At 36.9% G+C, this 21,845-nt stretch overlaps 5 protein-coding genes across 5 annotated transcripts; 2 read left to right on the plus strand and 3 right to left on the minus strand.

The window, feature by feature from the left end:
* Positions 1 to 3,282: 3,282 nt before the first annotated feature.
* LOC134744119 (histone H3.3A) lies at positions 3,283 to 4,757 on the plus strand. Its single transcript, XM_063677812.1, has 3 exons — positions 3,283 to 3,436; positions 3,603 to 3,890; positions 4,191 to 4,757. The coding sequence occupies exons 2-3, from the start codon at positions 3,609 to 3,611 to the stop codon at positions 4,317 to 4,319; spliced, it is 411 nt and encodes a 136-aa protein (XP_063533882.1). The 5' UTR covers positions 3,283 to 3,436; positions 3,603 to 3,608; the 3' UTR covers positions 4,320 to 4,757.
* Positions 4,758 to 6,090: 1,333 nt separating this feature from the next.
* LOC134743985 (uncharacterized) lies at positions 6,091 to 6,827 on the minus strand. Its single transcript, XM_063677617.1, has 2 exons — positions 6,802 to 6,827; positions 6,091 to 6,484 (listed from the first exon to the last, which is right to left on the minus strand). The coding sequence occupies exons 1-2, from the start codon at positions 6,825 to 6,827 to the stop codon at positions 6,091 to 6,093; spliced, it is 420 nt and encodes a 139-aa protein (XP_063533687.1).
* Positions 6,345 to 10,770, minus strand: LOC134744120 (uncharacterized). The gene is made up of 4 exons (XM_063677813.1): positions 10,632 to 10,770; positions 10,352 to 10,554; positions 6,802 to 7,889; positions 6,345 to 6,484 (listed from the first exon to the last, which is right to left on the minus strand). The coding sequence occupies exons 1-3, from the start codon at positions 10,714 to 10,716 to the stop codon at positions 7,548 to 7,550; spliced, it is 630 nt and encodes a 209-aa protein (XP_063533883.1). The 5' UTR covers positions 10,717 to 10,770; the 3' UTR covers positions 6,345 to 6,484; positions 6,802 to 7,547.
* Positions 10,771 to 15,954: 5,184 nt separating this feature from the next.
* Positions 15,955 to 18,358, plus strand: LOC134744122 (UPF0193 protein EVG1 homolog). Its single transcript, XM_063677816.1, has 5 exons — positions 15,955 to 16,196; positions 16,637 to 16,820; positions 17,238 to 17,401; positions 17,794 to 18,036; positions 18,170 to 18,358. The coding sequence occupies exons 1-5, from the start codon at positions 16,073 to 16,075 to the stop codon at positions 18,310 to 18,312; spliced, it is 858 nt and encodes a 285-aa protein (XP_063533886.1). The 5' UTR covers positions 15,955 to 16,072; the 3' UTR covers positions 18,313 to 18,358.
* A 159-nt stretch (positions 18,359 to 18,517) lies between these two features.
* Positions 18,518 to 20,548, minus strand: LOC134744121 (ATP-dependent DNA helicase Q1-like). The gene has a single exon (XM_063677814.1). The coding sequence runs from the start codon at positions 20,465 to 20,467 to the stop codon at positions 18,557 to 18,559; it is 1,911 nt and encodes a 636-aa protein (XP_063533884.1). The 5' UTR covers positions 20,468 to 20,548; the 3' UTR covers positions 18,518 to 18,556.
* Between the last annotated feature and the right edge of the window lie 1,297 nt (positions 20,549 to 21,845).

Below are 21,845 nucleotides of genomic sequence, written 5' to 3' on the forward strand. Positions count from 1 at the left end.
CATAGCGCTGTCTCGCTTGCACATGTCATTCCGTACGGAAATATCCGAACGTCTGCGGCCAGGCAAATAAACAAACGCAAACTATTTTTGACAGATTACTGAACTGTCACAGCAAATGTTTTCTATGTACGTCTCTTTTTCTCTACAAGCTTTATGTACTAGTTAGACCGAAACAAAAAATAGGACAGTATGGTTTGTGTAGACCCAAAAAAAAAACATAATATTAGAATACGAATACTTTTAATGGAAATAAACTCCTTACAAATAAAAGAAAAAATAACGGGTTATTCCCACTAGTTACCACTGGTTTTTTTTCCCACCTTTAAAAAAAGTCCCAGTAGTTACCACCAAACCGAGTTGGTGGTAACCAAAGAGTATATAACCACTACGTTTGTGGTAACTACTGTTTTTTTTTTCAGTAGTTACCACTGGGCCCTGTTTTATAAATCTTACAAATTGTAGTGGAAATTGTAGGTGACAGGTTACAATTCAACAAGTTCCTGTTTAATAAAAAAATCAAGTTACAAATTTGTCATAGTGGAAAAGTTGTACACTTGTATCTACAATTGTACATATTTCTGTTTAATAAACATTTTCACTTTACATGGTGTACAATATTGCATGGAAAACTACTTTATTTAACAGGTGATAGTAATTATAAGTTAACATGAATTGTAGTATAATTGTGACAGGTAAAAACTTGATGAAGTATGCCTCATGATCTAAATGATAAATAATAGTAATAGTGACGTGATAATGAATTGAATAAATTGAACGAAGATGGCGAGTTTTCGTAAACGGATACATTTTACCGGATTGGCTATGTGGCTCTCAATACCATTTGGTAGCAGATGCATATGAAGTAAGTAAAGCAAAAGCAACGGTACATAACTGCATCAAAAATGTATCTAGATTATTGGTCAGTAAATGTGTTCGATCTTTGTAGTAATATTCGAAATTTATATCTAAATAAGTACAATAGGCTATTTGACAAATTTTTGAAAATGGTTTTAATTGATTGTTTATGACTTAATAATTACACTACATTGATATTTCCGTGAAATTTCCTGTATTAATATAAAAAAACAATGTTAAAGTTTATTTATTTTGAACGCGCCTTAAACGCTGTTTTTGAAAAGGGGCTAATCACGTGACACGTGTGACGTCACACGCGAGTAAACTCAGTCAATGACCTTAGTAAATCTTATGGTTTATGTGCATTTAATTGATTATTTCACTGTAAAATGGTATATAAATGGTGTATAGTGCCGCAATGTTCAAGTACGACTATAAAAAATCCAGATAAATTGTTTGTTTCCGTTCCAACGAATCCCAAAAAAAGAAAAATGTGGTTAAAACTAGCGCGAAGAGACCTAAAGAGCATTTTAGCGCATACAAATGTTTTTATGTGTGAAGACCACTTCGATTAAGTAATATTTAACTGTAAATAAATATGGTAGTTAAAGCAGCAGATTTTGTTGTATTTAACGAAACAAGATCTAGGTATTTAATGTTACATAACCTCATAACATAGCTCTTTCAGCATTAGTAGGTAGTTAGTAGCATACTTTTTCTTTCAAACTAAAGTGCAGTATGGAGATACTATTCTCGTCATCGTATTCTATTTATATATATCGTCGTCGTATTCGTATCATCGAAATCGAAATGTTCGTAAATAAACAATTTCTACGTATACTCACACAGCTGTTTTTAGATTTCTAAGTTCCGCAGCATAGTAATCCGGATTATCTTTAAAGAAAAGTGCAACCATTAATGCGTCTATGTCTGGTAGATTGCCGCTATCAGCTTTCACATATTTCGGCTCCATTTTGAGATTCTTATGAATATTGTGCTACCAGATATACGGATAAATCGGAATATATCAGAAAACTGTGGAACAATAACTAAAATTAACTAAATACAAATAAAACAGTTAAAACACTCAAGGCAATCAAGAATGTTTACCCGCGTGTGACGTCATCCGAGCGTTGACCGATCACAGAGCGTTCACGTCCCTGATGAAATTTCAAAAAATATTAGATTTTCTTTCGTTTATATTCCAAAAACTAAACATAATTTACATTAAAATATAGTGAAATATACTTTATTAGTTTATTATCTTTCAGGATGACAGCAATTCGTTATATATTTTAAATGTTGTCAAATACCCTATTAGATTACTTACAACAGTCCGTTTTCTAAAGTTTTGCTATGTTGTGTCACGTAGGTATTTCCATTATGTTTTAAATACTCAAAGATTTAAATTGTTCGGCAATCTCTTTCCACTTGTTAATTTTCATGACATACGTTAGTTTTCCTCTAAGCCGGCCGTATAATACATCTATATTCTCGTATAAAATTAGAGATAAAATTGTAATTTTGTTGTTAAATAGGTAAACTAATTCATTACGAAAGTTATTGCGTGAGATGTCCTATTACAATTCTAAACTAAAGAATAAGAAGTCTATCCTTGTTTGCTAAGAACTTGTAGCAAAAACTTACATTTTATATAAATTGTATCTTACAATAAAAGTTTTGTGTTCGACAGGAATTTTTACATTTTCAAATGTTTACTATACAGCGTTTACAATTGTGATAGTTGTAATTTACTTATTTGTAGGGTTTATCACTTGTAGTAAAATTTAACAAATATGTCATTTTATACAAAATTGTCAGATTGTAATTTTTATTACATAGGGCCCAGTGGGATTTTTTTGTTCCCAGTAGTTACCACCAAAATTTTGTTAGTTCAATACTAATAAAAACAGTATAAATACAGGGTTTTTAGGGTCGCGTACCCAAAGGGTAAAAACGGGACCTTATTACTAAGACTCCGCTGTCTGTCTGTCCGTCCGTCTGTCATCAGTTGAAATTTTCACAGATGTATTTCTGTTGCCGCTATAACAACAAATACTAAAAAGTACGGAACCCTCGGTGCGCGAGTCCGACTCGCACTTGGCCGGTTTTTTTAATATTTGATTTTCGGTTGATTTCTATAGAAATATCAAGAAATATTCGGAAAAACCCAATGGAATGAAAATGTAATGAATAAAATGTTAGTTAAATTTCTATCCGAAACATATCGTTACAAAACATAATTTATTCAAAGTTAATTTAAAGATAAAAAGCATTAAACAACCAAAATAATACACAAAAACATATATTTTTGTAAGCTGTTAACATCTTGAACAGGATAGACCAATAATAAATTATTACACAAACCGCTTTAACGCTAGCCAATCAGAGAGCTTACATTTTGACGAATCACAAGCGGAGAATCGTTGCGAGGGCAACCAATCAACGATCATTGAACTAGCGTCACCGAACGTTAACCCGCCATTCTCTCGGCGCCATTTTGAGCATATGATCATTGTTGTGAAGCTCCGTGTGTAAATTCTGTTTAACTTCGTTGAATCCTTGCAAATTATCTTAAAAGGTAAGTTAAATAGTACATTACTTTGCCATTATTGATTTAACAATAAAATTTATCCGTGAAAAGATCAATTTGGGACACTTACACGATCTCTAATAGTGCCCTATCTCAATGCAATAATGCCATTAGTAAATTGTTATATCCTAAGCATCGTCTATTTTCTTTCTAGTAAAAAATGGCACGTACCAAGCAGACTGCGCGTAAATCCACGGGAGGAAAGGCTCCTCGCAAACAGTTGGCTACCAAAGCCGCGCGTAAATCGGCGCCAAGCACTGGTGGAGTGAAGAAGCCCCATCGTTACCGCCCTGGTACGGTGGCTCTTCGTGAAATCCGTCGTTACCAGAAATCTACCGAGTTGCTGATCCGCAAGCTGCCTTTCCAGCGTCTCGTGAGAGAAATTGCTCAGGATTTCAAGACTGATTTGCGTTTCCAGTCTGCTGCCATTGGCGCTCTCCAGGTGGGTTTCCTATTATAACTAGCTACATGTGGTATTTTTAATAATGTAAAACTAATGTTTGTCTTGGTGTATAGTAGTAGTAGTAGTAAATCACTTTATTGTACAAAACAAAAATTGATAACATGAAATTCATATAAATTTAGGTACAATAATAAGATTGTATAATAAGATTACAAAATGAAAAACAGCAATAACATTTCCAATATTTCTTTTTATTGGTGTATTTCCTCTGCATGACTAATACGCGGTCATATTTCATCTCTTGCGCAATTTACTAATAAGTGTCAATATCTTTTACAGGAAGCGAGTGAGGCTTACCTTGTCGGCCTGTTTGAAGACACCAACTTGTGCGCCATCCATGCCAAACGTGTGACCATCATGCCTAAAGACATCCAGCTGGCCCGACGAATCCGCGGAGAACGCGCTTAATTTAGTCATAGTGTACTTTACTATAATTTATATGTAATTCAATTAATATTAAATTCCATAACATTTTTCTATAACATCTCACATGTAACTTGTCTTTTATTAACATTCATAACTATATTTGTAAGTGGCAGAACTGAATTTTTTTATGCATACATTCTTATTATGTAAGTTTACTATGTGTTCGCATTAGATACTGGGGTAATGGTAGGCGACAAAGAGTTTACAATTTTATTGTAATTTTTTCTTAATTATTTTGATGCAAGATACGGTTACAGTATCATGTGCGAGGCCGTAGTTTTATTTTTAGTGACTAGTTCTAATTAGTGTAAAAGGCAATGTCGTTGCTGAGACAGTATGAGAATTCATAGCAGTAATTTGATGCACTTAATGTATGTGTAATGAGAAAACTTGGTGTTGATTAAATATAATTAGAATCTATTAATTGGTTTATTTTATTATATATTTGCCTTACCTAAACCTATTAATGAACATCAAGTTAGCCATTGACTTGTTCGTGTGTATTCCCTATTATTCTATTGCTTTTACAAATGGCGGCAAGCCACGCAAACCTTCCCAACCGTTTATAGAGATATGTGTATAGGTAGCTACATGAATATTCTTTCTATCTCCCTCTAACCTATCCTGAGTTCAACAAGCGAGTCGGAAAACTGAATTACTCAAAGATGTAGGTAGATAACAATATGACCTTGCTTGATTGATTTATATTATTACCTACCTTCACTAATAAAGAAGAATCTGCATTATTGTATAAGTGCAATCCAGCAAACTTGGAATCAAATTAGAACTTGATAAAAGTTAATTTCATCATTGAAACAACCAAGGGTCACCCAGATCCTCATGCACAACAATCCCTGACGTTTTTTGCATCTCTTTTGTAACATTAGAAATTGGCCAGGTGCAAGTTGCATTGATAGTGGTTGCACAAATAAAAATCATTTATTGTTAGAAAGACAATATTGATTTGTTGTTGTGTTGGTGTTGCTGGTTAGGTTTTATTATACTATGAATGTATCCTAGCACAACTGTTTATTGTATTGTAGGTATTACAATGCAGGTCAGAGCTAGGAAAAATGCCCACTAAGTACCTACAGTAATTAAATTAGCTACTGACATTAGATCTTTCACTATCCCCATTTTGTTTATAAGTTTTATAACTGTATAAGGTAACTTATTTGCCAGCTTACATGAAACAAAATAATACCTAGTGTTGAAAATCATGAAGTTTCATTCTTCGGCATTTTTAACAGACAAAATTTCAGAAAGCCTAAGTTTTAAGCAACCCGTATGACGTCAATATTTTTTTCTTTTTTCTAAATGTCTCAATTATTCATACCCATTTTGAAAATGGTGGACTATTTAGACAGGTATGAGTATGAGGTATGTAGCCTACAGCCCGTTGGCCTAATATGAATAAAATTAAAATCATTTTGAAGAGTTGCATTTGTTTTCCTACATTGAATGAAACAAGACAAATGGATAATTTCTTTACAGTACATATGGTGCTACTTTCTCGCACTAGTGCGTAAAAGAGGACTTTTCGTGCATATGTCGAAAGTTTAAAGGGCCATATGTATGTTTCGAATTTCCTCTTTTCCGCACTTGTATCGTAAATAACTATTTTTCATTCAGCAACCAACAATAGATACACATGTTAAAATAAAACAACAGACAACAGGCATTTGATTACATTTACTTTCAACAAAAAACTAAGTCTATTAAATAATTTACATAACAATAATTAAATCTTAACTTATGCTACTGCCTTGGCCTCCTCAAGCTCGAGCTGCTTTAGCCTCTCCTCTATTGCTTCAACACTTAGGCCATTTTCTTTATTATATCTATATGACTGCAACAACTGTTCCTTTTCCAAGCCCTTTATCCTTTCATAAAGGGTTTTATTAAATTCTAAATCTACATCACTCTCTTCTCTCAACAAGCAAAAGTAGATAAGAAACACAGTTATGCTGGCCAGTACGGAATAGGGTTGGTACCATGGCATGTCTGATGGTTTATATTTTATGGCAACTGGTCTAATGGTCTTCTTATGAGCGGCAGCACTTGTGGTGAATTTGATTGGTTCATTTTCACTAGCTTCTATTTTAGAACTAAAGCTCCTACTTGATCGCTGCTGCTGGATGCAGCCTCTGGAATAATACAATATATTGATGAAAGGTCTGTAAGTACCATGACAAATATATTTTGTGTTGTAAAATGTAATCTTGTAACAGTACTAACTACCAGTGAGATGACGATATTTCGTGTCCCTAAAGGAGTAAACAAAAATAATAACTATTCATAATCAAGTTACGTATGATTACACAAATTATCATTATAACAGAAGATAAATACTTAGAAAATCTTTCTAAAGGAACAGTTAATATAAACAAAACATTACTGATCTAAGTTGCATAACATTAAACAATAACATGAACATAAGGCGAACTAAAATATGATTATTTACCTTAAAAGACGAAAGTAGCGAATCATTTCAAGAATAAATTTAACAATCCTTTTATAAATAAATAAAGAAAGAACCATGCGATTTTTTGTGTGGATTGATTGACAGATGTCATTTGACATGTTTTTTTTATGCGGATTCTTGGATAATGTTGTAAACTTTTGAAGTATGAATTATATTTTTTTTACTCTTTCTGCAAATTTGCAGTCATTTGTAACGAGTATCGAAGCGCATTTTTAATCCTGTAAAATAAAAATGTCAACCATTGTGAAGAGAAGACTAGCGACCCACCACCCCGGCTTCGCAAGGGTTACACAAAATCGTAACAAATTATACACCTAAACTAAACCTTCCTCACTCTCACTCTATTGATAAGTGAAAACCGCGATGAGTTTAACGCGAACATACATAAAGCCTGACCAGGAATATATGATCACGCGCCATGTTGCGGAATTTCACTGGAACTATTTTTTTCATACTATACTAAACTGTCACCCTATACATGAGAAAGAACAGCGCCCTCTTGACAATGATCATATATTACTGGTCACGCTTTACATACATACAAACAGACGCGGCGGGGGACTTTGTTTTATTTTTAAACGTGTAGTAAAGTATCGATCGACATTTTGTTTATGGTGTAAAATTGTAAATATCCCTGTCCCATACTTCATCTATGCTTGTCCCCGCCCAAACTGACCGTAGCGTAACGGGGACAATTGCGGGTCCAGGGGGAGGGGTCACGGGGGTCACCCCCACTGGGTTGGCTCTAGGACAACAGTAGATATTTTTTTTAAATATAAAATTATTAGATTTCGACCATGCCTTTTAAATTCTTCACCCTTCTCAGGTTCAGTCAACAAACGCTCACGCTCCACCACAGCCCTTTCATGTCTTTCTTTAGCTAGTTTGAGACGTTCCTCAAATTCCGCCTCTTCATTATTCTCGGTAGGTCTCTTCACTATCCAGTGCATTGGATCAGTGTTTATGGGCTTCACTAAAAGACCCCACACGTCGCACTCGTCGGAGACATTCTGAACTGATTTGCATAAGGAGGACCGGAGAGACCATACATCTGATATACCTTTATCCTATAAAATAAAGATTTGAATAAAAACTTTTATAAAAAAAAAGATAAACCGACTTCAAAAAGGATGAAATAAAATATTATCCTTTTTAGGGTTCCGTGTTTAAGTATATGCGTTACCAACTGATATTTTTGAAGTCGGTGCCAAGCCAAATTTTAAACCATATATTCATAATGATTTTGGTGCAATTCGATAAAGATACATAGATATAGAAGTGTCCTACGAGGGCGATCTCGTTGCGAACGCGTTCGCGAGTGTTCGCCTATGTAAGACGCAGCGTACACGACAACAATAAACGAACTTTCTGTACACCTCAGAACAGAACACACGGTTGAACCTTCTTGGCGCAGTTCGTAGCATGCTTGTCGGCACGTTAGTGTAAATCTAATACGTTTTGTCGTCGTATTTTTTTAAAGAGCATTTCTTACTAATTCTTGAACAGTCATAGCACGCAAGTGTGGGATTGGGACTGTCGCTTATCCAGAGGACTACATTTCAAAATATAAAACAATTCAAGGAACCTTCATGCAAAATTTCAGCTAAAGCGGTTCAGTTGTTTAGCCATGAAAAGGTAACAAAGAGGCAGACATAATTGCTTTCACGTTTATAATATTTGTACAGTTGTAATGGGATTTATAGACATAAAGCTGATTATTTTTGACTGGTATTGTTACTACTTGGAGTACTTGGCTTGGCACCGACTTCAAAAATATCAGTTGGTAACGCATATACTTAAACACGGAACCCTAAAAAGGATAATATTTTATTTCATCCTTTTTGAAGTCGGTTTATCTTTTTTTTTATAAAAGTTTTTATTTTTCAATTTTTAGTTTTAAAACATTGTTAAGAGCGTGACGCATGAATGAAAAACATAATGATGTTTAACTGTAAATTCGTAAACTTTATTAAATAATCAGAATTTTCCTCGAGTCCGTCTGGGAAATCATTCCTGTCACTAAATCCATTCTCCGCCCCGCCACTGGCCCAATCCCTCAAACCCGGTGATCACTCAACCTCACAGCACATCAACCCCTGATCACTGAACCCCTCGACCCTAAACCACCAACCCTTCAACCGCCATTCCCCGACCCCTAACCCCAGACCCCTTAACTTCTAACCCTAACCCCCGATCCCTTAACTCCCAACCCCACAGTCCCCGACCCATCAACTCACCTCCCCTCAACCCCCAACCTCAAACCCCCCAAACACTAATACCCTCTACCTTCACCTCTCAGTCTCTTTGGTTGTTTCCAACACTATCTACATCAAAAATCATAATACACATACGAGGGAAGTTATCAGTAGAATTACCACGAGTTTGACATTGATATATTCGCTATCGTGTGCGTAACTTACTGTATATGCATCTCGCTCGTACTAGCATATTAGTGTACAAAGTAAGTTACGAAGAATATTTAGTGTCAAACTCGTGGTTAGGCTACAGTTGCACTACATCAAATTGGTGGTTTTGGGGAGGAAATGCTTGAGTTACTTTAGAAAACACCGAAATTACCACACACGTGCCTTTAAAAATTGAGGAGTTCCCTCAATTCCTCACGGATTCCATCATCAGATCAAAACCAAAAATATTACGAAAACACCTTGGAGAGGTAACTTCTTTCAAACAGAAAAAGAATAACTCAAATCGGATCATGGGTGCCGGAGTAATCGCTGAAATAATTATCATCAAACAATCATCATCATCAGCTCCACTTCATCAAATTGGTGGTTTTCGAGAAAAAATGCTCAATTTGCTTAAGAAAACGACCAAATCACCATACATGTGCCTTTAAAAATTGAGGAGTTCCCTCAATTCCTCATGGATCCCATCATCAGAACAGCACCAGATTAATGTGGGACCACCTTGGAGGTAGTTCCTTTCAAACAAAAAAAGAATTGTTCAAGTCGGACCACGGGTCTCGGAGTATTCGCTGAACATCCTACAATAAAAAAATCATCATCACTATCTTCAAAACAATCATCATCATCAGGTGCAATTCATCAAATTGGTCGTTTTCGAGAGAAAATGCTAAAGTTGCTTATGAAAACACCCAAATCACCATACATGTGCCTTTAAAAATTGAGGAGTTCCCTCAATTCCTCAGGGATCCCATCATCAGATCAGAACCAGATTAATATGGGACCAACTTGGAAGTAGCTCCTTTCGAACAAAAAAAGAATTACTCAAATCGGACCACGGGTCTCGGAATAATCGGTGAACATACATAAAAAAAAAAAAAAAAACAGCCACAACCGAATACAGAACCTCCTCCTTCTATGAAATTGAAGTCGGTTAAAAATAACAAATTGTGCAACAACCCCATAAGCAAATAACTTAGCTAAACTAGGAAAACTATGCTACCCCTGTAACCCTCCCTCCCTTCTCCTGTAAGTAGGTATAAAAATTTCACTCCTCGTAATCGACTATGAGATATTTAACTAAAGTAGCTAAGCTTAATTCTTACGGACTGGGCTCTTAAAACTTCTATTTCTTTATTACAAGCCTCTATCTGCGCCACAACTGCACTACGTTTAATGCGCTCCACCTCCAACTGAACTTTTAGTAGATCGTTTCCCTTAGTCAACTCTTTAATTTCTTCTTGATGTTTTTCAATTTGGAATAATGCTTCACGAATAGAACGATTCAACAAGTTCACGGCTGCTTCATCTGTTAAATGATAAATTGAGATAATTTATTTATTTGATGTATGTCCTTTACATATTATAAAGCAATGAATTACCCACATTCTCGTTTTTCCCGCAGTTTAGCTTCTTTATCTTGCTCCTGTATCTTAATTTTTTCTATGGCAGTGCCTAAATTATTTTCCATTTTCACATGAAAATTCACGGGTGCACAACGATTCAACTTTCTCTTTTTTCGGATGTTTCCTTATTCAATATAAAATAAAATGTAATCTTTTTTTTAACTTCTTTATGATTCATTAATTTGTTTATTAAGCCCTTCACATACTACATTTTCAGCCATCCTTAAATCTATTGTTTTATGGGGTTTAAGTACCGAAAAGTATTCACGATTTGCGTAAATTTAAGATAAAACAATGTAAAAATTTAAAATTGTTAAAAGAGGAAACATCTGAACTTTCATTAATTAATCACCGCGTGTAACGGAAAATTTGGTCGTTACTCGTATGGATGGTATAGAAAGGATGCCAATCTCTTATGGCAGAGTTGTTGCAAAAGTGACCGCTTTCAGCTTTAAATAATAGTTCCTAATCTCTCCGGTGGCGCTAGTTAGGCTCTGGGACATGAAACATGAACCATATAAGGCAACAAATAACCCGACCAAATTACGTAGGTTGTTTTTGGTAGTATTTCGGTGTATGGTGGCGCCGCCTAAATACTGTTTTTTGATGGACACTTTTCATACATAGAGATTTGGCTCCTTTATCTTACGTGGAATACTCAAATTGAACATATAAGGTCAAAATTATCGTCAATCACTGGTTCTTTACGACGCATATCAGGCTGTATTCCGCATAAGCTACGTTATACCATATATAATTGGGTAGGTAAAGTTTTTTGAAGATAGGCAAATTATATTTTTATCCGATAGTATTCGTCATAACGATCACGGAAATGCAGCTCTTTCATTTTTATTTCGTATTATTTATTAAATATATTTTTTTAAGTGACCGAGATGACGTTTGTGAAATTTAATAGCAGATCAGGCACTGCAATGCCTGTGCACGTGATTTAATTGATGAGATAGAAAAAAAAAACGATGTCAAGTCAACTGTCAGTGTCACTTAGCTGTCATTGCCGAAAAATAACCTGAGAATAATAACTAAAGCATATTCTGATGCGATTTAGTGTTATCATATGGTTATCATTGAGATTTTCGACGACCTCAGCACGAGCCACGGACTTCTGATTCCCCACGACATCTGCTAGTATTTGGACAAAGATTAAATCTACTTTCGACAACTTGGCACTGCATATTGGACGTTTTCTTGCCTTCACGACGACCCGACCCTTGCGCAGACCCTGGACTGAGTTTTGCAAGAAGGATGAGCGAGTTTATGCGAGCAGATTGTACAAACTTGCCCCACATGGACCTAGTTATGATTTTAAATTATTATCATAACAGTGATAAGCACAATGCCGCCGAAATTAGAGGAGCGAAGGCCCTCCTGTACGTATCAGTGAAATACATACATTAAACATTTTGTTATTTATATTTTACCTGCAATGTTTAGTCTACATATACACCTTAAACCTTAACTTCATTCATTTTTTATTGTTTTAGGGCATCAAGGAACGGATATGTGGAAAATAATGTAGGCTATGTCGAAATAAAAAGAAGCAACACAGAATGTATTTTTCGGGCTAAAGTTGTACCGGAGACCAAATAAAAAAAAAAATTATATTGTGACCGTTCACTTTATTATTTTATTACGAGCCTATTGTGTCCCACTGCCGGGCAAAGGCCTCCCCCCTTTTCTTCCACTCCTCCCGGTTTTGAGCTACATCTGGCCAGTCGCTCAAAAAGGAGTCCAAGTTATCCCGCCATCGCCGACGAGGTCTGCCGGATCCCCGGTTTGACTCATGGGGCACCCACTCTGTGGTTATTTTGGCCACAAGTCATTCGGCATGCGGCAGACATGACCAGCCCAGTCCCACTTTAACTTGTCTGCTTTCCGAGCTACATCTATTATTTGGGTTTTAGAGCGCAGCGTGGTGTTCCGGATGCAAGGGTACCCCCCCCTCTTAATATGGATATGCAAATAAAGACCGTTCACTTAGACGAAAAAAAAAAAATGTCAATGATGCATCATGTGATAGTGAGGATTGCCCTGCATCAGCTGGTAAATAAAGTCTTATAATAAGTGCCCAAAGGCACACAGAATCGGTTATCGAGACACCCCGAGACAGGCCGAGAATGAGTGTGTACAGCCCACATTAAGGTTTTGTGTAACCTGTGCGAAGCCGGGGCGCTATAAATGTTTATTTAATTTTACCCATTTACCAAAATTCCTAGATCTTATAACGGAATAACTAGTGCCTAAATGCCTGAATCTCAGAATGTATTTTTTTTTTCAAACTTCAAATCATTGTAGTGTAGTGATACCTAAATCTCAAATTAGGGGAGAGTGGGTCACAGTGAATTACTTTTTCAGACGGTCAATAAAGTGAATATTAAGTACTATAATAACCTACGTTTTATTCTTGTTCTTCATTTCTACAAAATATTTAGATTTGTATTAAAATGGCCCTTGTTTGACGCAGGTATGTACCTTACCGTTCGAGAAATGGGCCCCTGGTATTTGTGTGTTGAGCAATCGTTATTTGTTTTACAAGGGGGCAAAGTTGTTGTTTAAAGTGGAATTTTGAGCGTTGCAAGGGTTTCAAAGCACGAGGATTAAACAAATTTTGCCCCCGAGTGAAACACAAAAATTTTCACCACACCAACCTGAAGAAAATATTAACTATCAAACAAGACCAAATCCAAATGATCATTCAAAATCATCATTTAAAAGTCAATTCCACCAGCTAACCTAAGGAAACAACTCAAAATTTGCATCTGATTACTTTGCCCCACATGTGGATAAAATACAACTTTCTCATCAGTTTTTGAATAATCAAGAGAGATATTGTTCCTGACTCATGGGTGTTTTCTATGTATATGAGTATGTATTTATCTATATTGGTATGTTGTATATCGTCTCCTAGTACCCTTAGTACAGTCGCCATCAGATATATCGGAGCGGCCGATGTGCTCAAAAATATCTGAATACATACCCTCACGCCTTGACAATAAAGATGTGCTCAGATATTTGTGAGAACTTTAGCCGGTCTGATATATCTGATGGCAACTGTACTTACAAACTTTTCTTAGTTTGGGGCTAGGTCGATCTTCGTGTAGGATGTCCCCCTAATACTTATTATATAATTTATTTGATAAGTGTTTGTTTATGATAAAAGGATATTCATTTGTGGATTTAAATAATGAAACGAGACAAAAATTATTAGATTTTTATTATACTGCTTTGCAAGTTTACTAGAGTACATGCTATCAAAACGGCTTCATCTACATACTTGACATGATTATGGTTTACAGTCGAGTGAGGTTCCAAGAATGCGGATTCCCTCAACCGCCGTATGACATGTTCCATGTGTACCCGCAAGCTGGCGATCACTTTGGTTTGTATTACCTCGGCTCTGGAAGGTGTCTCTTTCGAAGAAACAGTTGCAAGCAGTTTCCTGAAATGATAAAACTTTTGTTCAATAACATTTAAAAATGTTTACTTATTAGCCTTAAGATCAATACTGTCACTAACACAAAATGATCCAAGGTGGTTGTGAGTAAATTAATTACACAAGCCTTAAAGAACTTGTTTAAAATGATTTTAAGTTTTTAAACAGCATTCCTTAAACTGCAGCTAGAGGGTTATGATTTTAGACAGTAATACCTACAGTAGCAATGTGTAAAAAATATGTAATATTTGACAAATGAAGAATAATGATGGCAACTTTGTAGCCAAAAAGGACCCACATTAAAGACTACAATCTTAATATGGGACATTTTCTATGAAAAGGGACTTTATTGTCGATAGCGCTTACGCCGCACAGCGTCGCGCGGCATTGTATTTATATCGGAGCATCGTTTATAATGGCGTAAGCGCCATCGACAATAAGGTCCCTTTTTATAGAAAATACCACATATGTAGATTATTATAAACAATACTTACATTGATATGGTCCTCACATACATATAAGTTGCGTTTTGGGCAATATATCTCCAATGCTTGGCACCAAATCGCTTGTAAAGACTTTGGTATGCTTAAATAAGCCGACGTGGTAAAGTCTCGTCTGCGCTTCTTACACGACGGCACAAAACACTGAAGTTCATCCCTGTAATATTGTAGATCCATTCGTGCGTTTTCAGATTCTGGTTCCATGGTGTCTGTGATCTTAATTTACTAATTTATCAGTCCAAGGGTCAGCGCAGGGGTCGAGTCGTCGTAAGGGAAGAAAACGTTGTCCAATAAGCAGTGCCAAGTTGTCGAAAGTAGATTCAATCTTTGTCAGATGTCGTGGTGAATCAGAAGTCCTTGGGTCGTGCTGAGGTCGTCAAAAATCTCAATGATAACACTAAATCGCAAAACGCAAGGTAACAGAAAGGTTGGGCCGTTATTTTTATTTTTTCGGCAATGACAGCTAAGGCTAAGTGACACTGACAGTTGTCATCGTTTTTTTTTCTATCTCATCAATTAAATCACGTGCACAGGCATTAGTGCGATCTGCTGTTAAATTTCACAAACGTCATCTCGGTCACTTAAAAATAAATATTTAATAAATAATACGAAATAAAAATAAAAGAGCTGCATTTCCGTGATCGTTATGACGAATACTATCGGATAAAAATATAATTTGCCTATCTTCAAAAAACTTTACCTACCCAATTGTCTAATTAAACCGCACCTACTCTACTTGATTGAGCTGTGGGGCAGCGCAGCCAAAACCAAACTAACTCCCCTACAAATACTCCAAAATAAAATAATCAAAATTCTTTTTCACTATCACCGTCTATCACCTACCACGCGTATGTATGCAGAAACTGGCCTAATGAACATTAAACAATTGTATATGTATAGTACCAGCATTCTTGTTAGGAAAATATTAAACAGCGCACTCCATACTAACTTAGCCTTTATAACGAAGAAGCAAATATCCAAACGCACTACTCGTCGTGCAAGTTTCATTGTGCTACCGAAGATAAGAACACAATTAGGGAAAAAAATGTTTACATATGAAGGTGCACAGCTTTATAATAAATTACCGTCTGATCTGAGAGGGACAGGCTCATTCAATGCGTTTAAAACTAAATTATCGCAATACATTTTAAACCACTACCCACCTTAAAAAAAAAAAAAAAAAAATGTGTGAGCGTGTACCTCTCGAGCTCGACTTTAATGCTACCGTAAATAGGATAACTTTTACTTATAACTCTGTTCTCGTGTAAGTGACTTGTATGTCTTTTATGAGAATAAATATCTTTAAACCTAAACCTATATAGACTCCATGGTTACTCGATCGTTACCCGGGTAATTTGAAAACAAAAACATCGATAAAGTGACACTTTGCTACAATACAAATGTAATGTAATAAAAATCGGAGGAAATTGTTGCGATATAGTTTTATAGCATTATTTGCTTAATACTACTATGCAGACGCCAGACGCCAATGGTTATGTCCACGTACAGTGGCCTAGTAAAAGTATCCCTCATGGCGGTATATTTCATACGCGTACCGTGGAACCTTCTGTAGCACAACAACAATTCTTGAAAGGTATGGATGTTTTTAAATTTCTATACGAGTACTGAGGAATTAAGTCATTACAGAATGTATGAAACTGCGTATTTATATTATATTTACCTATATATATTCTCCTCCGTTCTCCTCCAACTGCATGACATGAGGTTCATGTAAAAATAGTAGAATGTAGCTTGTACATACCTTAACTGGCGTGATAAAGACGATTAGCGTTATTCATAAACGCGTTACTGGAATGAATTAGCTATGAATCGTTTGTCTTTATCTGGCATTTCGACTTATGTATTTGTAAGAAAGGGATAAAACATAATTTAACTAAGTCAGGCCCGTAAAGTTTTATGAATAAGGGGCAATTATATATATTTATAATTAACAAATTGTTAGTAATTAGTTCAATGACATATTATATACCTATTCGTAAATACCTGTGTCCTATGTTAACGCCTTTTTTACAGTTCTTCTCGAAGAATCAAAATTGAGCATCGCCCAACGCCAGAAGCAGGCGTGGGCTTTACGGCAGGTGGACGGGGCTAAGGAACCACGATGTCCCAGACAGGAAGTGCCCATGATTCGGCCCAGGACCTCGCACCGCCGATCGCTGTCCGCCATCAGAGAGTCAGGCGTGTTTGAGATGGAAGAGTTAGTAGACCTAAATTAATATTTTATATTTTAATTTGTAATAGTAGCTGATACCCCCCATTTTGCAGCTCGTTTTACATTAAGCGACAGACAAATAATTATACCTATAATCAATTAGCATAATAATTTTAAATCATGAGGCCAAAATCCTATGAATACACACTTACCTATTATTTCTACTGCAAGATAACGGTAAACGCAAGCGTTCGGGCCACCTATACCTAGTGGTTAACTTGATGATAGCTGAAGGAACAAATGCAGCTTTCTACCATCATTTCTCTTTCTACCGTCTCATTCATAGCCAAGTGAACATTTTAATAGAATCAGAAGCTACCTTAAGTATTCAGGATGTGTTTAACCACAGCTTTACGAGTGACTTAAGCCAACCTTCTATACTCCAAATTCTTCTGTCCTCAGATATATTCCACTAAAGCGTGGCGAAGACCGCGAGGCACTGAAGGCCAAGCTTGCCATGAGCATGGAACACGGAGACGCACCGGAGCAGACGCCTCCGCCGCCACCGCGTATAGCCAAGCCCAAGCCTCAGCAGCTGCCCACGGTCAAGGATAAGAGGAATGAACGTAAGTCCTTCAGGGATTTACTTTCGAGTCTATTAAGGATATCGGCCACTAAAGCGTGACAAGATCGCGAGGCGCTTCGGGCCAGGTTAGCGATCAATATGGAGCGCCACGTATGACCAAGCCCACACCGTAAGTGGAAAGGAAACCTGATTCGGTCGGTGAGCATGTCATTCATGTCATATGATAGAGTTCAACGTGGAGCATGGAGCAGACACCTGCGCCGCCTCTACCTATGCGTATAGCCAAGCCCAAGCCTCAGCTCCCCACAGTCAACGTAAGTCATAACAAACCCAAGCCCGTAGGCTCGTCGTAGAGGATGCGAGAAATTAAGGTAATTACAGCGTCACCAGTTATCAAGTATTGTTATTTTTTCACACGCAATTATTTTCCAGTGCTTACCCAAATCCGCGAGCGCGCCGAGTGGCTCGCAGAAATGGAAGACCTCGGCCACGCAGCCCCCCACCGGGAAATAGTTAGCGACCAGATCGCAGAGCGGCTGCGTGCGCTTGACAGCTTGGGCATCGACAGTGCGTTCACGTCAGCACGGTCCTCTGCGCGGTCCAAGGGCTCCGGGTTCAGCATTAAGGAACAGTACGTGAAGGATAGTGCGCGATCTAAGGAGAGTGCTAAGGCGGGTAAGTAGTTTGGCTATACTCCTGCGGAACATGTGATTCTCAGTGGTTTTGCCTCATGGTATCAATGAAATTGTGACGCTCAAAAAGTTTAACTAGATAATATGGATTCCTTAAAATTTATCGTATTTTTCAGTACATTCCAATTGCTCAACGAAATCCCAGGAGAAGCAAAAATCGTCAAGAAGCTCAGCCAAAGGTCATCCAAAGATGGAAGAGAATATCTTGGCTTACAACAATATTCCGCCCTTGCAGTACTCACCAAGGAGGAGAGTCTGAGTTTTTTAATTTAATTTAAACTTTTTTTTCAATCAATAGTAGTCATGTTGTGGACCATACTGGTGATTCCAAATTTAAACATTTTAGACCCTATAATTGAACAAATATTACTTTGGATGTAAGGTGCAGATTTCTTGATTTAGTTATATTGGTTTTGGTTTTTACATATAACAATAATAAAAGTCAAAGTTAGTAAAAAAGCATCTTATGAAACAAAACTTATTTTAATCATTATCACATCTATCTAATCATCATCATCATCTATTACAATTGTCTTTGTTTTCTTTGAGTGTGATGCATCATTTGAATGTGATTTCCTTTTCTTGGGCACCTCTTTTTCTTCTAGTTCTGTGCCATTGTTTTCAAATTCACCTGGAGCTCGCCTATCTAATTCAAAGCTAGAATACTTTCTAACAGGCATTTTTATAACAAATTCTGGGTCCTGTACTAGATCAATGTTAGAACCTTTCTTAATGTAGCTGATTGTAGAATATGCTGTGAAATGGAAGTCTTCCACAAGGTAGTTTTCTACCAACAAATAGGCAATGACATCTTCTCCCAAATTACGAGATAAGTTGGGTTCTTTGCCCTTATGCCTTAAACTTACTGGTCCTTTCAAAAACCAGGCATCAAGCAACTTTTGGGCAGTCAATTTGGTGTCTTGCTTATCAGCGTTATCAATAATGCTAGCCAAAGTTCTGCAATGTAATTCAAGATTTATTTCTTTGACATTAGAATTGGGATTTGCACAAACATCACACATTTTGTTGCAGTCTGCATTGCCCCAGTCTTCATCAAAATGATCAGCGATCAACTGCCTTCTGCATAATGTTCCATTAAGACAATATTTTACCATGCCATAGAGGTGATCTAGGCTTCCGATTGATGAGAATACCATTGTGCTAACCTTGAAAACATCCTGCAATCTATACAAAGTCACACATTCAGCTCTATTGCTGTCTCTACCCGCCCTTCCACTTTCTTGGTAATAATTCTCCATGGATTTGCTTATTGTGTGATGAATTACAAATCTGACATCTGGCTTGTCTATCCCCATTCCAAAAGCTATTGTAGCTACTATAGCTTGGTAGTGCTTATCATGCCATTTTGTGTGGACTTTAGATCTGGTGTCTGCCTCTAAGTTAGCATGGTAACAGGCAACTTTCAAACCTCTCTTTCTTAATCCCATGGCAATTTCTTCACAGTCTTTGATACTGTGTGTGTACACTATACCACTTTCTCCTTTATACCTGTATTTGATGAGTTTTTCTAGGATATTCAAGCACTCCTCCTGTGAAGTTGGTTTTTCTAGAATCTTGTAAAACAAGTTAGGCCTGTTAAAAGTAGACTTGATAACCAGGCAACCAGGAATGTTAAGGATTTTTTGGACATCAGTTAGAACATGGGCAGTTGCAGTAGCCGTTAAACCTAAAATGGGAACTTTAGGGAACATGTTAGATAATATCCCAAGGAATTTGTAGTCTGGTCTAAAATCATGTCCCCACTGGGAACAGCAATGCACCTCATCTATTGCTATCCTTTGCAATCTGCCATCTGCAAAGCATTTCTGCAAATTTGCCATAAATCTTTTGCTCTTGGCAAACCTTTCTGGTGTTACATAGAGCAGTTTAATAGGCGATTTTTTATCCTTTAGGATGTTCAAAGCGGAGTTCGATTCTTCTTTTGAAGAGGTGCTCGTAATAAGTTTTGCAGGTATGTCTTTTTTGGTTAAAGATCTTACCTGGTCTTCCATCAGGGATACTAGAGGAGAGCAGACCACGGTAATGCCGGGCTTGACTAGCGCCGGCAGCTGATAGCATAAACTTTTGCCGGCTCCCGTCGGCATGACGACGATTGCATGCTGCCCCGAAAGAGTACAATTTATCGCACTTAACTGATTCGGCCTAAATGATTTCAGATTGAAAATATTGTGTAGAGTGTTCTTTAAATCTTCTGACCATTCGTAGCTCTTCCCAGCCCAGTCGACGCTCGCTAAGCTCTCAGATTTAATTTTGTTTATTGAATTCTTGAGCGCAGTTTTCTTTTCGTGCAGTTGCCGTTGTTGATTTTTCAATCTTGCTATTTCAGATTCAACTTTGGATAGTTCTCTGTCAACATTTTTTATTTCCTTCTCTAAGTCATCCACAGTCTTCATAGTTAAATTGAAAATATTGCAACTAGGTGCGAATTTTCCTTTTTTATTCTTCGGTGTGTGTTTGACAGAATTGACAGATTTGGTGTTTGACTTACCTTTTTCTTGTCTGGACAGGCTTAAGCTCAAAGCTATACTGCCTACTGCCTTTTGACTTAATAATAGCATAACACACTACTGCACCGCACCGCAACTTTGGTGCGCCGTACCCATAAGTGGGAGCGAGAAAGAGACATTTCTTTCTTGCTCACACTTATAGGTGCGGCGCACCAAGGTCACGATGCGGCGCGCTAGTGCGTTAAGTTCTTGCTAGACGGTCGCCGACAAGCCCCTCGAGCCGCGTGGCCTTGGTCTGGACGGACCATGTAGACAGTTTTTTCCAACAAAATTTCATACAAACATTACCAAGGTCAGACGGTCTGAAAGCTTGTCAGCGACCGTATAGCACACGCTTTACGGAGGCGGCAAATTTAAAAAATGTAGGCGCGAAGGGATAGAAAATTTGAATTTCGCGCCTTTTCTACTGACAAGATTTGCTTGACCAACTTATATTATTCTTAACGAAAAATACGTGGATTTATTAATTTAAAAAAAATGTGAAGAAAATTATGTAACATAATAAACTATAAGATTTCCTAGTAACACAATATACGTACGTATATAAGTAGTGCGAGGTTTGTTATTGTAATATTTAACCCAATCAAATAAGGCGTAAAGTCACTTATTTAAATAGTTTATCGTGAATAAACATAAATTATATTGTTATCTGGTTATAAGAGGATACAACGAGTCAACGACTGACGGGAACTTAAGAAAATTACGTAGCATATGATTATCCTATCAATAAATAAAGAGGAAGTGTCAATTACGGACCCTGCTATCCCATACGCGGCATTTGAATTGGTTAGCTGTTTAGTAAACATGCAAGTTTTCTTTCTTATTTTCTTTGGTTTAATGGTGTAAGTTACCTATATTTCTGTGATTTAATAACGGGCATCAACTTAATAAATGTATTAAGAGTGCTAATCAGTTTTGCAGAACTAATTGAAGAGAAAACAGCAGTTCTTATCCTCGCCAGAGGTGGATCAAAAGGCATACGTTTGAAGAATCTGCAAGCAGTAGGTGGGTCAAGTTTACTAAATCGTGCAATCCATACGGCTAAGATTGCTGGAATTCGGGATGTGACTGTATCAACGGATCATCCACTTATAGCTCTAGAAAGCATCAAAAGTAAGTAGAAATAAATAACCAATGCTGTTGTTTGTTTATGCTCATTTTATTTTATTTACCACTTAGGTATAATTTTCAATTTAACAGGTGGAGCTAGAATATTTCACAGAAGTCCAATCACAGCAACTGATTGGGCCCCATCCATTTGGGG

The sequence above is a fragment of the Cydia strobilella genome, chromosome 9 (assembly GCF_947568885.1).
Source record: "Cydia strobilella chromosome 9, ilCydStro3.1, whole genome shotgun sequence".
Lineage (NCBI taxonomy): Eukaryota > Metazoa > Arthropoda > Insecta > Lepidoptera > Tortricidae > Cydia > Cydia strobilella.

What these genes read in the sequence shown, in the direction of transcription:
- LOC134743985 (XM_063677617.1), bottom strand. Translation starts at nt 6,827, where the DNA reads ATGATTCGCTACTTTCGTCTTTTAAG. An exon ending in CGCTACTTTCGTCTTTTAAG is followed by an intron (nt 6,485 to 6,801) that starts GTAAATAATCAT and finishes GTATTATTCCAG; the next exon opens with AGGCTGCATCCAGCAGCAGC.
- LOC134744119 (XM_063677812.1), top strand. Translation starts at nt 3,609, where the DNA reads ATGGCACGTACCAAGCAGACTGCGCGTAAATCCACGGGAGGAAAGGCT. An exon ending in CTGCCATTGGCGCTCTCCAG is followed by an intron (nt 3,891 to 4,190) that starts GTGGGTTTCCTA and finishes TATCTTTTACAG; the next exon opens with GAAGCGAGTGAGGCTTACCT.
- LOC134744121 (XM_063677814.1), bottom strand. Translation starts at nt 20,467, where the DNA reads ATGAAGACTGTGGATGACTTAGAGAAGGAAATAAAAAATGTTGACAGA.
- LOC134744122 (XM_063677816.1), top strand. Translation starts at nt 16,073, where the DNA reads ATGCAGACGCCAGACGCCAATGGTTATGTCCACGTACAGTGGCCTAGT. An exon ending in CAAGGATAAGAGGAATGAAC is followed by an intron (nt 17,402 to 17,793) that starts GTAAGTCCTTCA and finishes ATTATTTTCCAG; the next exon opens with TGCTTACCCAAATCCGCGAG. An exon ending in TAAGGAGAGTGCTAAGGCGG is followed by an intron (nt 18,037 to 18,169) that starts GTAAGTAGTTTG and finishes CGTATTTTTCAG; the next exon opens with TACATTCCAATTGCTCAACG.
- LOC134744120 (XM_063677813.1), bottom strand. Translation starts at nt 10,716, where the DNA reads ATGGAAAATAATTTAGGCACTGCCATAGAAAAAATTAAGATACAGGAG. An exon ending in ACTGCGGGAAAAACGAGAAT is followed by an intron (nt 10,555 to 10,631) that starts GTGGGTAATTCA and finishes ATCATTTAACAG; the next exon opens with ATGAAGCAGCCGTGAACTTG. An exon ending in AAGTTTTAAGAGCCCAGTCC is followed by an intron (nt 7,890 to 10,351) that starts GTAAGAATTAAG and finishes TTTATTTTATAG; the next exon opens with GATAAAGGTATATCAGATGT.